The 16,063-nt window shown below is 42.2% G+C and overlaps 1 protein-coding gene across 1 annotated transcript in view; it reads left to right on the top strand.

The window, feature by feature from the left end:
- The window catches only part of LOC126108750 (ankyrin-3-like), a 67,211-nt gene that overhangs the window by 17,080 nt on the left and 34,068 nt on the right, over positions 1–16,063 (top strand). Inside the window, exons 2-3 of the mRNA XM_049914094.1 lie at positions 1,145–1,279; positions 1,402–1,449. Of these exons, the coding sequence (XP_049770051.1) occupies positions 1,189–1,279; positions 1,402–1,449 (139 nt within the window). The 5' untranslated portion in view covers positions 1,145–1,188. The remainder of the gene's footprint in view (positions 1–1,144; positions 1,280–1,401; positions 1,450–16,063) is intronic.

Genomic DNA, 16,063 nt, shown 5'->3' with positions numbered 1-16,063 from the left:
AATTTCTGCCAAAAATAACAAAGTTGGTCTGTGATATCCGCTGAAGGTTGTGGGTATAGTTCTCCAATTACGTGCAGTGTAGTTATTCTGATTTTCATCTGAAATCAGGAAGGATTTGATTTTACATTAATAACTTATTTTCTAAGAATATGAACCTCAATGCAGGTGAAAATAATGAAAACTAAAAATTGTGCAGGAGTTGGAACAATTTACTTCGATCTTCACGACTTTTCTCCGGTTAAGCTAAGAAAAATACCCTTAAAATCATGATATTTCCTTATAAGTTGGTTCATATAATTCGTAACTTTATACATAATCATACTATCACTTTTAATAATGATCGATTAAATGCTTTTTGAGGTAGACTGCACGCAAATGTGAAAAAAGTCATTCCGAGATGAACGCGTTTGAAAAATAAATTCTTGGAAACTGGAAATTCAAGGAAGTCGACAATAATATAAAATGCTTGCCTATTAATCTGCGATTCCAGTGCCATTGAGTAATCATTCTTCTTCCTCTCAGGCCTCGTTTTGCGCTTGCAGCAGCACTTTCCGAACTTTCCGACTTTCCTTCGATTCAGTGAACTACGTCGACTCTGTCGGCGCACGCGCTTGTTGTCCATTTGTTCGGCATAATTGAAGCTTTACATGTCTCCTACAATTCCTGCTCCGTTCATGACCTCAGAAGGGATGAATTTCCTTCATTGAATAAGCCAGCTGCTAAATACGATGCCAAATCAACCACTTTTAGTCCGGAGTGCAAGTGTCTGGGAGATAATCGCCAAATAGTGGAATTAAAAGTTTCATTCGCGTTTTGTGTGTAGCCACCAAAACATTTCTCCAGTAATTCATCCCGTGATAAATTTTCATATATCGGAATAATTTCATTCTGTAAGTCTTGTCTATGTTCACAAAATCTAAATGAATGCGAATTTCTCTTTGAAATTTTGACCGAGTATTATTGGATAGTTAACTTAACGATTTATACAATAAAAATTGGATTTTTAGAACCACCTAGTGTGGTTTCCCCATTAACCGTCGTAATCCAAATTAGGTTATAGTATTAATTTAGATTTGTTGATTTTTGTATCCAATTTGTTGAAAGTAAATGAATTGTGGAGCTATATTTACTCATAAAATTACAGATGCTCCAGCAGTTGTTTATTTGGCCTGACAGCATTGTCCTAACATGATGTTCTGCAGAAGCGTTAGTTGGTTCATCTGCACTTTTGTCGCAGTACTCACAGCTGCCGACTATATTGACTCTCACGCCAGTACAGGTAAAGAATTTACTTGTATCAATTGACACAAGGTTGTATATGATAATGAATAACCAGTTTTACTAGGTAATGAAAAACATATTCAATATTTTCATTAAATATTTTATAAATTTGCTTTTCAGGATTCGATCCTGAACTCACAGTCTACCACTTAGGAACTGACAATCCGAGTAAGTGTCATTATTTTCCATTACTTCCAGGAACTTTTCATGGTTCAAGAAATTGATGCAGTGCAAACTTATCTCATTCTGCTAGGCTTATTTCTTGAGTTAATGACTGATTTGGGTCACCGTTTAGTCATTTGATTATTATGTATGAAATCTGTAACATCATTGAGTTTCTATATCCATTACTTTATAGGCGGTATGAGTTGGAATACAGTTTACATATGTGTTACATACATGTTGGTAGAGCTTTAGAGTGATAATCATACCCATTTTGTGAAACGTATTAATAATATTTTCGTAAAGGTTTAGTTGTCCCGTCTAGATCAATATAACACATGAACAGACGAAACTAAGCATCTATATTACATAAGTAGTTATGGTATACAGATATTTAACATGTCTTCCAGGATTACAGTAGTACATTGTACACTGCCTTTCATAAAATTATATTGACTACAGAAATACCTTCTCACGTTCACAATACTTATATAAGCAATTAAACACATGATTCTGATAATGGTAATCATCTCAGGAGGTACCCATCAGAAATTGTAATGCCTGTGCTATGTTATATCCCTGTTTCTTATCTTTTTAAATTCAGTGAGGTGTGGGTTCAAAATTATTGTACATTAGCTTCCAACATGTCCTTTCATCAATGGCAGAATTTTTAAATTAATAGTGGATGTCATCATTGTGGTTCAGCTGAACGTTTGCTTTAATGTAAAACACAGTTCCATAGAACCGTTCACATGAGACAAAAAGTAAATTTTGAAGGAGTGTTAACTATTCCCATCTATAAAGACAACTTGTAGCACATATTCCTTGAATTTATTTTGAACAATGTACTAGTTTCTCTTTCCTTGGTAATAATGGTTATAATGGTTATTTTAGGAAGACAGGTATGCCCTTAAGAACCAGTTACGTGGCACATGCTGCAACTATACCAGTAGCTTTGTGATTTTCTTGTTAGTGACATTACTAAATCAATAATAAACCAAATCTCGTCGAGTTACCTCTTCAAAGTGTGAGATATGTAATGTTCCCTATTACAATTGTTATCTGAGTGAATGTCCATCGAATTACTGCTATATCCTTTCTGTAATAATACGTTACAGAAAGTAGCTACAAGTTTGTCTACATTTTCGTATCAGTATGTAGTTGATTTGTACATTGTTTGAAAGGAACCGCATGGTAAACAAAATGTCATTCAGGAATGGGAAGTAATAGATGTCTGTAGATCATAAATTTTTAGTAACCACGTTGGTGTTGTCTGTAAGCATTAATTTAATTTCACACCATATTAACGCCTGCTGTGTGCAGATTGTTACCACAAATTGGAAGCATAAGGGGACGCTAGGCTATACAAAAATGTAACTCCTTATTCTGAAGCCACAGAAACTTTCTGTGAGTGAGCTGGTTAACTGATGAGTTACTGATTTTATAATTGCTAATAGCAGGCTAAATAGCACAAAGGCATTAGTCAAATCACACAAGGTATTTACAGAAAAACAAATTCTGTTTCGATGCTCTGAGGTATTCACTAATACAAAGATTGGAATATTCGTCTGGAAACCAAATTATTTTTATTCGTAATGTCAAAGCATTCAATACATTTGATTGTATGAATTAATTATTTTAATAATTTGAGGTTCTCCACATTTGTAACATCCAATTTGAGTTCTCTGGGTTTTGTGTGGGGTGCCATTTTCTAAAGAGTTCATATGATGGTGTGTTTCATTTTGATAAGACAAATACCATGGTAAAGTGTTGCATTAAAACATGAGTGAAATCCATGTATTCCATCCATTTCCCCAGAGTAGGTTTTCGGCTGTTTACATGCTGTACTGCCATATCATGTGATGCTTATTTCTGGAACACAGGATGGTTTGGTTGAGTTACCCAGTGGTTACAGACAGGCGACTCATAACTTACATGCCAAATATTGGGAGTTAGTTGTTGTAGGAAATACATTGCAAGTCTAATGTCAGTGACATTTGAGCATCTCATGTACCTGTTCAATGTGTGTCATATGCCTTCTGCCTAGTCTGATGCACTGTTGCGACTTCCTCCCTGTGCCAACCTCTTACCTTCAGAGTAGAACTTGGTATCTCACGTTCAATGTTTAAAATTCATACACGACTGTACTCAGGACGAAAAATCTTAGAAATACTATCCTTATGTTTGATTGTAGTAGACATCTTCGACGGAGGAAATCCATCTTTCCCTCTGCCAGTCTGCCTCTTAAATCCGCCTTACTTTGTCCTTCATCCGTAGTTTTGCTTTCAAGGAAGCAAAATTCCTTCACTTCATCTATTTTGTGATCCCAGACTTCGACGTTGAGTTTAACGCTAATCTCATTTCCGGTATTCTTCATTACGTTCATCTTTCATTTGTTTACACTCAGTACATATTTGCATTCATTTGACTCCCCATTCCATACCACAGACCTTGTAATTCTTCCTGATCTTCACTGACATGTTTTCAGCGAATCTTCTCCATGTAGAAGAGGGTATCAGTGATCATAAGTCAGTGGTTGCATCAATGACTACAAGTGTAATAAAAATGCCAAGAAAGGAAGGAAAATATATTTGCTTAACAAGAGTGATAGGGCACAAATCGCAGAATATCTGAGTGACCACCATCAAACGTTCATTTCTGAGGAAGAGGACGTGGAACAAAAATGGAAAAAATTCAGAAACATCGTCCAGTACGCCTTAGATAAGTTCGTACCGACTAAGGTCCAAAGCGAGGGGAAAGATCCACCGTGGTATAACAATCATGTACGAAAGGTACTACGGAAACAAAGAAAGCTTCATCATAGGTTTAAGAGTAGTCGAATCATAGCTGATAAGGAAAAGCTGAACGAAGCGAAAAAGAGCGTAAAGAGAGCAATGAGAGAAGCATTCAACGAATTCGAACATAAAACATTGGCAAACAATCTAAACAAGAACCCTAAAAAGTTTTGGTCATATGTAAAATCGGTAAGCGGATCTAAATCCCCTATTCAGTCACTCGTTGACCACGATGGCACCGAAACAGAGGACGACCGAAGAAAGGCAGAAATACTGAATTCAGTGTTCCGAAACTGTTTCACTGCGGAAAATCGTAACACGGTCCCTGACTTCAGCCGTCGCACGGACGCCAAAATGGAAAATATTGAAATAAACGATATCGGAATTGAAAAACAACTGCTATCACTTAGTAGCGGAAAAGCATCCGGACCAGACGAGATACCCTTAAGATTCTACAGTGATTATGCTAAAGAACTTGCCCCCTTTCTATCAGCAATTTATCGTAGATCGCTGGAAGAACGTAAAAGTACCTAGCGACTGGAAGAAAGCGCAGGTCGTTCCCATTTTCAAGAAGGGTCATAAATCAGATGCGAATAATTATAGGCCTATTTCGCTTACGTCAATCTGTTGTAGAATAATGGAACATGTTTTGTGTTCTCGTATTATGACGTTCTTAGATAATACAAATCTCCTTCATCATAACCAACATGGATTCCGCAAACAGAGATCATGTGAAACTCAGCTCGCCCTATTTGCCCAAGAAATTCACAGTGCCGTAGACACTGGCGAGCAGATTGATGCCGTATTCCTGGACTTCAGGAAGGCATTTGATACGGTTCCGCACTTACGTTTAATGAAAAAAATACGAGCTTACGGAATATCGGACCAGGTTTGTGATTGGATTCAGGATTTCCTAGAAGAAAGAACACAACATGTCATTCTTAACGGTTCAAAATTTGCAGATGTAGAGGTAATTTCGGGAGTACCGCAAGGAAGCGTGATAGGACCTTTATTGTTTACAATATACATAAATGACTTAGTTGACAACATCGGTAGCTCCGTGAGGCTATTTGCAGATGACACGGTTGTCTACAAGAAAGTAGCAACATCAGAAGACTCGTACGTACTCCAGGAAGACCTGCAGAGGATTAATGCATGGTGCGACAGCTGGCAGCTTTCCCTAAACGTAGATAAATGTAATATAATGCGCATACATAGGGGCAGAAATCCATTCCAGTACGATTATGCCATAGGTGGTAAATCATTGGAAGCGGTAACGACCGTAAAATACTTAGGAGTTACTATCCGGAGCGATCTGAAGTGGAATGATCACATAAAACAAATAGTGGGAAAAGCAGGCGCCAGGTTGAGATTCATAGGAAGAATTCTAAGAAAATGTGACTCATCGACGAAAGAAGTAGCTTACAAAACGCTTGTTCGTCCGATTCTTGAGTATTGCTCATCAGTATGGGACCCTTACCAGGTTGGATTAATAGAAGAGATAGACATGATCCAGCGAAAAGCAGCGCGATTCGTCATGGGGACATTTAGTCAGCGCGAGAGCGTTACGGAGATGCTGAACAAGCTCCAGTGGCGGACACTTCAAGAAAGGCGTTACGCAATACGGAGAGGTTTATTATCGAAATTACGAGAGAGCACATTCCGGGAAGAGATGGGCAACATATTACTACCGCCCACATATATCTCGCGTAATGATCACAACGAAAAGATCCGAGAAATTAGAGCAAATACGGAGACTTACAAGCAGTCGTTCTTCCCACGCACAATTCGTGAATGGAACAGGGAAGGGGGGATCAGATAGTGGTACAATAAGTACCCTCCGCCACACACCGTAAGGTGGCTCGCGGAGTATAGATGTAGATGTAGATGTAGATGTAGATGACACTTTATAACAGTGAATGTTAATCCAACTCCTGCACTTGTCTTTTATTTTCATTACGGTTTCCTAAATGTACAGATTAGACAGCGGGGGAGAAACACCGTTTCACTACCTTACACCCTCATTAAGCCGACCTCTTTTCTCACAGTCTTCCGATCTTATAGCTTCTTTTTCGTTCGCATATATATTATATGTTACCCAAATTACTGAGTATTTCTAATCATTTTACGCTGTAGAACAATTTTTCTAGGTCGAAGAATTCTATACAAGTATCCTGATTCTTCTTAACTTTGGCATACATTACCAATTGGAATGTAGCAGGTGTCTTTTGCGTTCTGTCGTGTTTCCTATGTACCTACGCTACATCTGTTCTCCAGAACACAGATTTTTATGTGGACCACAATCTCTTCCAGCCACTCACCCTCCCACCGATGCAAGACTCTTAGGCTCAACAGCGAGGTGATAGCATACAGGGGGATGGAACACTGTAATACTTGAGAATAGAGACAATCTTCTTGGCTGCCAGATGTGTCCTTTCGTTCCTTGCAGTTCCAAAGTGTCCTGGCACCCAGCAAAAAGACACCTAAATTCCCAGTCGTTGTAAATGGAGGCGGGAATAGCTTCCCTGCTGAGTACAAACGTATCACAGAGTGAAGGGCACTTAGAGAATCGGAAGAGACAAGAAATTTATCACTGGAATAATGTCTCACCTACTCCAATGACCACAAGATCGCATAAAATTCTGCATCAAAGACAGTAAACGCTTAAGGCAGTCTGATGTTGCGGACAAGATCTGGCAAAACAACAGAGCAACCAACAGAATCCCCTTGTAGCGATCCATGCATTAAAAACCCCTATATTGTTGTGGTGCCCAGGTAAAATGACAGAAAATATGTCATTAAAAACGGAAGCAGGAGTGTAATCTCTCTTGTAGCGCCCCAAATCTAAAATCATTCTGGGTCTCTCCAGTAACCAGGGCAGCAGGCAGTTAAAACCCTGGATTTGGGGCGGTACTGGCTCTGCACTGAGAGACCCCAGCACATGGTGCACGTGGGTTCCAAATGGCATTGTGGCTCTTAAACGGTTGGAAATGAGGGGGATGAGCAACATTATAGTGTATGGGACAAGTTGGAGCTGTGAGGAACTTGCACACCTGATGCACTAGGGGAACTGCTGGTGGACGATAAGAAGTGATTCCCCAGCCTGAACACATAGGCTGGGTATGGGACTGGTCCTATAGCGACCTGTGGCCAACTGGAGCCCCTCAAGGTGGACAGTGTCAATTCTCTTCAAATCACAGGGCCTCGCCAATGCATAAACCATGCACCCATAATCCAGCCATGAACACATGAAAGCCACATAAAACTTCAATGCTCAGACACACATTTCTGCGGTTCAAGGCAAGTTCTTTAGCAGTCAGAATCTGCACTCCGAAATCAATAGCTAGGCTCCGGAGTCTCTCCCAGGAATGCTGGTCCCAATGTGCCACAATGCCAGCTCCCTTGTGCATCAGCTCTCATCTATGACATGATTTTAGCTCACACTCCTGATGAGAACCTCCAGCAGAATCTCCTGAACCTCAAAGATCCATTGCTCATCTCATGACTTCCTGTCATTCCGGCTTCTGAGCAGTCTGCCATAGCAGCAGCTTTTATCGAAGACCCAACTCTGGTATTTGCCATCTATTCCGAATTGGAAGCTTTGCCACATTGGTTGTTGCCCAAGTCTTTAAAAGTCCCCAATGTCTTTTCCACAAGGCAAACTGTGTTACTAGGAGTTAGTGTGCCCACAAAGCTGCAATCTGCCACATCTCCACTTTTATATATATGGACTCGTGATTGGGCGACACCAAGGAATATTCTTCCCAACCATATTTTACAGAAGCGACTCTGGTACAGGCTATCCTCCTGCAGTCCACTCACTTGCTGTCTATACAACATTATAGTGTATGGGTGAAGTTGGAGCTGTGAGGAACTTGCGCACCTGATTCACTAGGGGGAACTACTGGTGGACGATAAGTAGATTCCCCAGCCTGAACACAAAAGCCGGGTATGGGGCTGGTCCTATAGTGACCTGTGACCAACTGGAGCCCCTCAAAGTGGACAGTGTCAATTCTCTTCAATTCAGAAGGCCTCGCCAATGCTTAAACCATGCACCCATAGTCCAGCCATGAACACATGAAAGCCACATAAAACTTCAATGCTCAGACACACATTGCTGCGGCTCAATGCAAGTTCTTTAGCTGTCAGAATCTACATTCCGAAATCAATAGCTAGGCTCCAGAGTCTCTCTCAGGAATGCTGGTCACCATGTGCCACAATGCCAGCTCCCTTGTGCATCAGCTCTCATCTGTGACATTAGTTTAGCTCACACTCCCGATGAAAACCTCCAGCAGAATCTCCTGAACCTCAAAGATCCATTGCTCATCTCATGACTTCCTGTCATTCAGGCTTCTGAGCAGTCTGCCATAGCAGCAGCTTTTATCGAAGACCCAACTCTGGTATTTGCCATCTATTCCGAGTTGGAAGTTTTGCCACATTGGTTGTTGCCCAAGTTTTTAAAAGTCCCCAATGCCATTTCCACAAGGCGAACTGTGTAACTAGGAGTTAGTGTGCCCACAAAGCTGAAATCTGCCACACCTCCACTTCTATATCTGGGCGACACCAAGGAATATTCTTCCCAACCATATTTTACAGAAGCGACACTGGTACAGGCTATCCTCCTGCAGTCCACTCACTTGCTGTCTATACAAGTCAAGTTGTAAAGCAAGCCAGACACTTTCCTGACGGACACTGCGTCATCAGCTACAGTAACCGACTGGGCTACACAAACCATTAAGTCTCCTCCAGGCACCCCTTCACAACAAAGTTATGTACTTTTAGTAACAACACCATTTCTGTTACAAGACGTATCTGTTACATGATATTTCCATAGCAGATGCTACTATGGCGCCATAGTAGCTCCACCTTGGATTATGATGGTTGTGGCCCATGGGGTCTCTAACCTGTCCAGCCTAGACTTATTCCATGCCTTGGGGCTTGAGATCTGCACCACCTCTGATACAGTCCAAGCCCCGGGCCTCTCCCTGCATCACCAACATCTTGGTTAAATTAGGACCAGTGTTCTGCCAGTGAGCATTCTGGGGTTCCAGTCACATATAACCCATATACCTACTGCAGCTCCACAATTGTTTAAGGCCTGTAGCGTCGAGTTTGAATACCAGGATAAGGTTCAACAGGACTTGCAACACCTTCCGGATGGTGGCGTCCTCATCCCAGTAACAGATAGCCAATGAGACCTTCCATTTTGACTGTGGAGAAATCATCAGATGTTGGCTGCATTTGTGGTAACTTCCAGGGCACTGTGAATGCCCAACCTGTAGTCACCAGACATCCCAATCCCATGTTTCAGGACACTGTTTCCATCTCGCCGGCTCTATGGTATTTGCCAAAAATGACCTCCATGATGCTTATCTCCACCTCGCACTGCATAACAGCTCCCAGGAGACTGTAATCATAACCACCATAACCACTCCTTTTGGATTGCTCCAGTATACACAGCTTCCGTTTGGCATCGTCAGTGTTACATCAATTTTTTGGAGTTACTAAGAGCAATTCTTGAAGGACGTCTCAGGGATCGTGAGCTACCTTTACGATTTTCTGGTTGTTGGAAAGAATACAGCTGATGTTGCTCTTCTCCACATTCACAGCAGCTTACCTTCGTTGCAATCTTGGCAAATATTAATTTTTGTCCATGAGATTGAATATTTAGGACACATCCTTAGGACATCAGGCATGTGTCTTACACCACATTGTGTGCCTGCCATGGAAAATTTACTGGCCTTGATAGATGCATCCCAGTTGAAGTCTGTCTTAAGTCAGCCGAACTGGTATCGACCATTCATGCCCAATGCTTCAGCGATTGTGGCACCACTCGCTCTGTAACAGAGTTCTCTGGAAGTGGCCATCCCAATGTAATAAGGCGTTCCAAAACCTGATGAAGGCCCTCTTTCACCTACTTGTCTCGTGGCGTACAATCCAATGAAACCATTGGTAATAGTGGCTAATGCTGACTGCCACAATTTGTCCCATATTGAGAATGGCGTGGAGTGACCCACTGCATTTGTATTCAAGACACATACTAAAGGATAGAGGAACTACAACCACATAGAAAAGGAGGCTGTGGTCATCATCATTGGCAGCAAACGCTTCCAGACTACATCTATAGCCATCGTTTCACACTTATGACAGATCATAAACCTCTAATGCGTCTCTTCAAGTATTCATCATCAATACCTACCTAACAATACCAACTCACACAGTGCACCAGCTGCCACTGTGGGTTCTGTTTCTCTCAGGATATGCCCGTGGTATCCAATATCACCCTAACGCCTTCCATGCCAATGCCAATATCCTATCGCGATTGCAAGTCAGTCAGAAACCAGAATTTCATGAGGAGAGTGAGACTGCCATCATCAAAGACTCATCTTCCAATGGGTGCACGCCTTGTGGGATAACACACGGTGACAGGCTGTGTCCTCCAGGAGGTTTTGCATTATACAACAGAAGGATGGCCTGCAGACAGAGTAATGTCTCATGTACCCAGACCTCCAAGCCTTCTGTAACATGCAGCAAAAGTTTTAATTTTTGCATCGCATTGTGCTGATAAAGATCATGATGGGCCGCACTCTGGTGCTCATTCCCAGAACCCTATGGCATAACGTTCTTTGGCATCTCCATGATGGTCATTGGGAAGTCATTTTGACTCTCCTAGCAATACATTGACTGGAAGGGTATGGAGACACTTAATGCGAGGATGGTGAAAGAGTGCCTCGCATGTCAAAACAAGCAATCTATGCCCCCCTGTCAGTATTTTCCATGGCCTCCTATGGGTGGTCATTGGTCGTTTCTTCATTTGGACTTTGCTTGCCCATTCCTTGGATCAGTGTGGCTTCTGGTTTTGAATGTGAGCAGTAGGTTCTGCTTTGTGTTTTTCATGTGGTTCATAACCTCAGTGAAGACGATCAAGATTGTAGCATGGTTATTTACCCTTAAACGCGTCCCAGAAGCCTTGGTCACTGACATATGCCCCAATTATCATCAGCAGAATTCTGAGATTCTTGCTGCTCAATTTAATTTCATCAATCCATATGGCCAACCACACAGATCACCATTTTCCCTAGTATACTCTCAGAACAGCCCCATACCTACTTGGATCAATGGATGGTGTAGGTTTTTATTGCATGTGTGGACAGCTTGCCTTTATTTTCAATTTGACTGGGCCGGCAATGTTCGAATTCCCGCTGCTGTGAATCGGCTGTTGTTGCTGGCATATCCATGAAGTATGGACCCATCTTGGATCCAAACCACTAAAGGGTGCCATAACTTCTTGTTCCATTCCAAACGCCTGTAATGCGACTCTCTTTGCACCATCTGCCGCTTCCCCCACCCAACACCTCCTGTGACCAACCACAATTCGTCACATCTCTCATCCCATATGAATAAAAGTGGATCCAGTCCCCACCAGAATAGTGAATGCTCCAACATGGTTGAGGCCTCCAGGACCTGCTGTTGCCTAGAGGCACTGGCGGGGGGGAAGGGCGGGCAGCGGCTGCATGAATTATGGTTGTACCGTGTAAGCCACAGAATGCAACACTCATGCAGTCCATAGCAGCCATGCAATATTTTCAGAAGGCGCACCAAGAGCTACAGACCAACAGATATCTCGCCAGGCAACAGTAAGAGGTCGCTGGTCTTATCGCCAGCCGATGCCTGTATCCGGTCACGAGTTATAACGGGACAGCATGGTTCTTCCTGGAGAATAACTGTTTAAGGAAACCCAGGGATCACTGTGCACAGATCCCATGGACGGGAGTTGGCCGATTCATGCTATTGTCTATACGCCATCGACGACAACAGTGTAGCGGCGAGAAGTAGGCTTCTGATTTGGAAATCAGCTCTCACCAAGTGTTGGTCATTTCAGTGTTTAGTTCTGGCTCCAGGGAGTTAGGTGGAGCCAAATCCACAGAACTGTATTTTGTTCGGAAACACAGAGGAGGCATAGTCAGTTTGTAATTATAAATTGTGACAAACAGTTAATTTGCCTTTCGAACAGACAATAAAGAAACTAAGAAACTTTTTTGCTTCAACTGGGACCCTCAATAACGAAAAATGGATGTATTTTGCAGAAATTATGAGCTGCACAATGAGAATATACAGCTAAACGGTAGTTCTGTTGTATGAATGCATAAACCCCACAGAAATTCCCCCACATAGATGCAGTAAGGTAAACCTAGGAAACAGGAGACATTAAGACTGAATTTTATTGGGAGGTGCTTTACAATGGCGCAAAAGTTACCCATGTACTTGTCATCTTGTTTGTCAACTTCAGTATGATCTAAGTCATCCACAGATAATCACCAAATCGATTACACGGGCTAGCCCTTTTCTATTTCTTTCCCACCTGCTCCACTAAGCCTTGGTCCTGGCAATGTTTCATATCTTATGCCTTGTTCATCATCATGTGAACAAAATTTTGACCATCGATTAGAGTGGCCATATGGTAAGCATTGCATTCATGGATGTTGCAATATTAAAAATCATGCTTCCACAACAGAAACTTGGAGTTTTCCCGGGCTGCAACATTTTGATTGATACCTGTACCAGTACTTGCCATAGCGAAAAACAAACCGTACTTACAGACGGCACCGTCCTCTTTGGCAGAGTATACCAACTAAAAAAATTTCACCATACAAATGAGGTTGAACGTACGATATTGGCAAATTTGCAAAACGAGGGGAAATCTATAAATTGCGTTAGGCACAGAAAAGTTTTGGAATTGTTGTAGCTTCATGTGGTAATCAGATTTTTTGATACTTAGTGAACAAATACTTATCTCATAGTTACAGCCGGATCGTGTATTGTTTCAACGCAGCCAAACATAACCATTACCAGTCAATGATCGGCTCTATTGGACCAGAGGACCCAGTCTACTCCATGTAAACACAGTCCACACCAGTATGAAGCTAGCACCAGCTTGCACTGTGTCTTGTTGACAACTAGGGCCATGACTTTGTCGGGGTCTGCACCATCCTCGAACTCTACAATCAGATCTTACCACTTTAGTCGGGACTCATCCAATCAGTCATCTAGGGTCCAACCATTGTGATCACGAGACCAGGAGAGAGGCTACTGGGAAAGTCGTGCTGTTATGCAGTTGCACTCACTTTGGTCACCTTCTGTCATAGCCCATTTACGTAATTTCGCTGCACTGTCCTTACGGATACGTTTATCGTACGTCTCACATTGGTTTTTGCGGTTGTTTCGCGTAGTGTTCCTCGCCTCTTAGCGCTGACAAACGCCGCTGCTCTCGGCCTCTAAATGAAAGCCGTCGGCCACTGCCTTGTCTGTGGTGAGAGGTTCTCCCAGCATACTCTTGACGCTGTGGATCTCCAAATGTTGAACTGTCTAACGATTTATGAAATGGAATGTCCTATATGTCTATCTCCTCCTTCTAATCAGCGTTCAAAGTTGATTTCCTTGGTGCGGCTATAATCAAGCTGGAAACCTTTTCATGTGAATCACCTGAATACAATCGACAGCTCGGCCAATAAACTGCCGCTTCATACCTCGTGTATGCCGTACTACCGCCATATGTGAAAGTGCATACCGCTATCCCATGATTTTGCCACCTCTGTGTGGATGTAGCAGCAGGCATCTCTCGTAGTTTGATTCTCGAGCTTCAGTCGTGGACTTCCTCTGGTATTTTTATTATGATATATATATATGTCCATTGCACCTAAACAGATAATCAACAAACTCCTTCTAGCCAGCATTATTTTATTGATTTCGTCGTTTGTTATCTTATTAGTCCCTTTGACTTTTTTCGATGTGCCTTTAACAACACATTTCAAAAGTATTCCGTTTTTCAGTTCTTTATGTCACAGAGTCCAGGTCTCACATTTACAAGATGCAACACTACAAACACGCTTTCGGAAGCATTTTTCTGGTGTGTCAGCAGTCAGTTTTAGAGGCTAACATATTTTTTTTTTAGGTTTTGTTCTGATTCTTATTTTTTCCTCGTTTCTTACTCCTTCAGTGATTTTATTTCCTAAATAAGCAACAGGGTGTTAGAGTACGTGGCCATCCACGACATGTACTCGGACGTTGATTTGTCGTCGTTTTGTCACAAACCATTAGTGTTGATTTACGCTCAAGCATTTTCATTTAATACAGTTTCGTCATGACTTTTTCCACTTCATTTAAGGTGGAATCTAAGATGTGCTGGAGCAAATAGTGATTTCATGAAATGGTGTCGTTAAGGGTATGTGGATATTCACGTGAATCATTATTTTGACAAGGGAAGAATGTCGTATTGTTGTACTGACTTGTGAAGAACAATATTTCTACTAGGAGTACTATGTGGGTCATTTTTGACCCACGATGGATTTTCGAGGCCGTTACCCATCTCTATAATCATCGCACGACCAAACGCTCCTGTGACTTATGGGGTTGTACAACTTACCAAAATTTCATCTCTCCTAGCTCACTCACCTAGAAGTACGAAAAATTTATCTGTTATACCAGTAGTAGGATGTGGGTCATTTATGACCCATACCTATTTAACGCACAGTTTGATATCAGGTAATACCGGTTTTCTGGCACTAAATAGTTTCTGGACACGCCTCAACGTTATTCACGAGCTGTTAGAGTATATTATACTTTGGGCCAAAAAGAACGTTAAATACGAATTATTCGGTTGTCGAATGATACTTTATATCAGCGAGGCTTTCCGTTTTCTTTGGACTGGCGACATACAGACCTATGCGGAGTAACATTGCAAAACTACTGAATAACATGTGATTTATTAGACTTCATTATTTTCATCGTGGCAGCGACAGTATAACAGAGGTAGTGGCGGAGGACATACGTGGCCACATGTAATTTTATTTATGTTCGAAACAGCTATTTTATTGGTCTTGACGCAGCTGCTGGTCTAAGACATTTTTCATTTATTTGTGTATATTAGTGCTGAACAAGGCTATATTATTATAGCAGAAACCATGGTCCATATTTAAAATAAACAAAATTGAGTGCAACTGTGAGCTGTTTTTCATTCGAGACAACATATTATACAGTGTAGAATCCCCTCGCCCCCTCCTACACTACTGTCTGGAGCACTGCTAACAGTTCTCTTACACTACAGCAGATGTCAGTCGCGTCGCCCTTATGGAACGTCACGACTGGCAGCTTCTTCACCTCCATGAAACAGGCAGATGAGCTGAAACAAAAAGGAACAAGTTCAGTTAGTGGTCTTCGGAGATCACTCAATGAGGTTCGTCCTGCAGCACGAAGTGGAGACGACACATGGTATGCAACACTCTTACAAGTCAGGCGACCATCTTCTCGCAGCTTACCATATCCTGAGTAGAATGCATTCCATCCTCACCCGACACATCCACCAGCATCTGAGGCAGCACCACCTCCTTCTCACTACCCAATGTGGCTTTCCTTCGCTGCTGATGACCTTCACCTTCACCTCACTCACTTCCCCTCTGAACAACTCAACTCCCGTCGCTCCGCCATCTTCCTCTCGCTCGACCTTGAACGTGCTTACTACAGTGTATGGTATTCCGGTCTCCTCTTCAAGCTACAAACTTTCGCCCTCCCTGTAAACTACGTCTGTCTCATCGGGTCCTATCTTTTGCAACGTCCATCCTCTGTCACCATCAATAATACGGATTACACCTTCTACCCCTCCGCCGGTGTGCCGCAAGGTTCTGTCCTCTCCCCTCTTCTCTACCTTCTATGTACGGCGGACATGCCACTACCTTCAGCCCCCATCCACCTTCTCCAGTACGCCGATGACACCGCCTTCCTTCCCCTCGCCCCCAACCTGCAATGCTGCCAACACCTTCTCCAATCCC

The sequence above is a fragment of the Schistocerca cancellata genome, chromosome 11 (genome assembly GCF_023864275.1).
Source record: "Schistocerca cancellata isolate TAMUIC-IGC-003103 chromosome 11, iqSchCanc2.1, whole genome shotgun sequence".
NCBI lineage: Eukaryota > Metazoa > Arthropoda > Insecta > Orthoptera > Acrididae > Schistocerca > Schistocerca cancellata.
The sequence above is the reverse complement of the archived record's forward strand: the minus strand, read 5'-3'. Positions and strand labels throughout refer to the sequence as shown.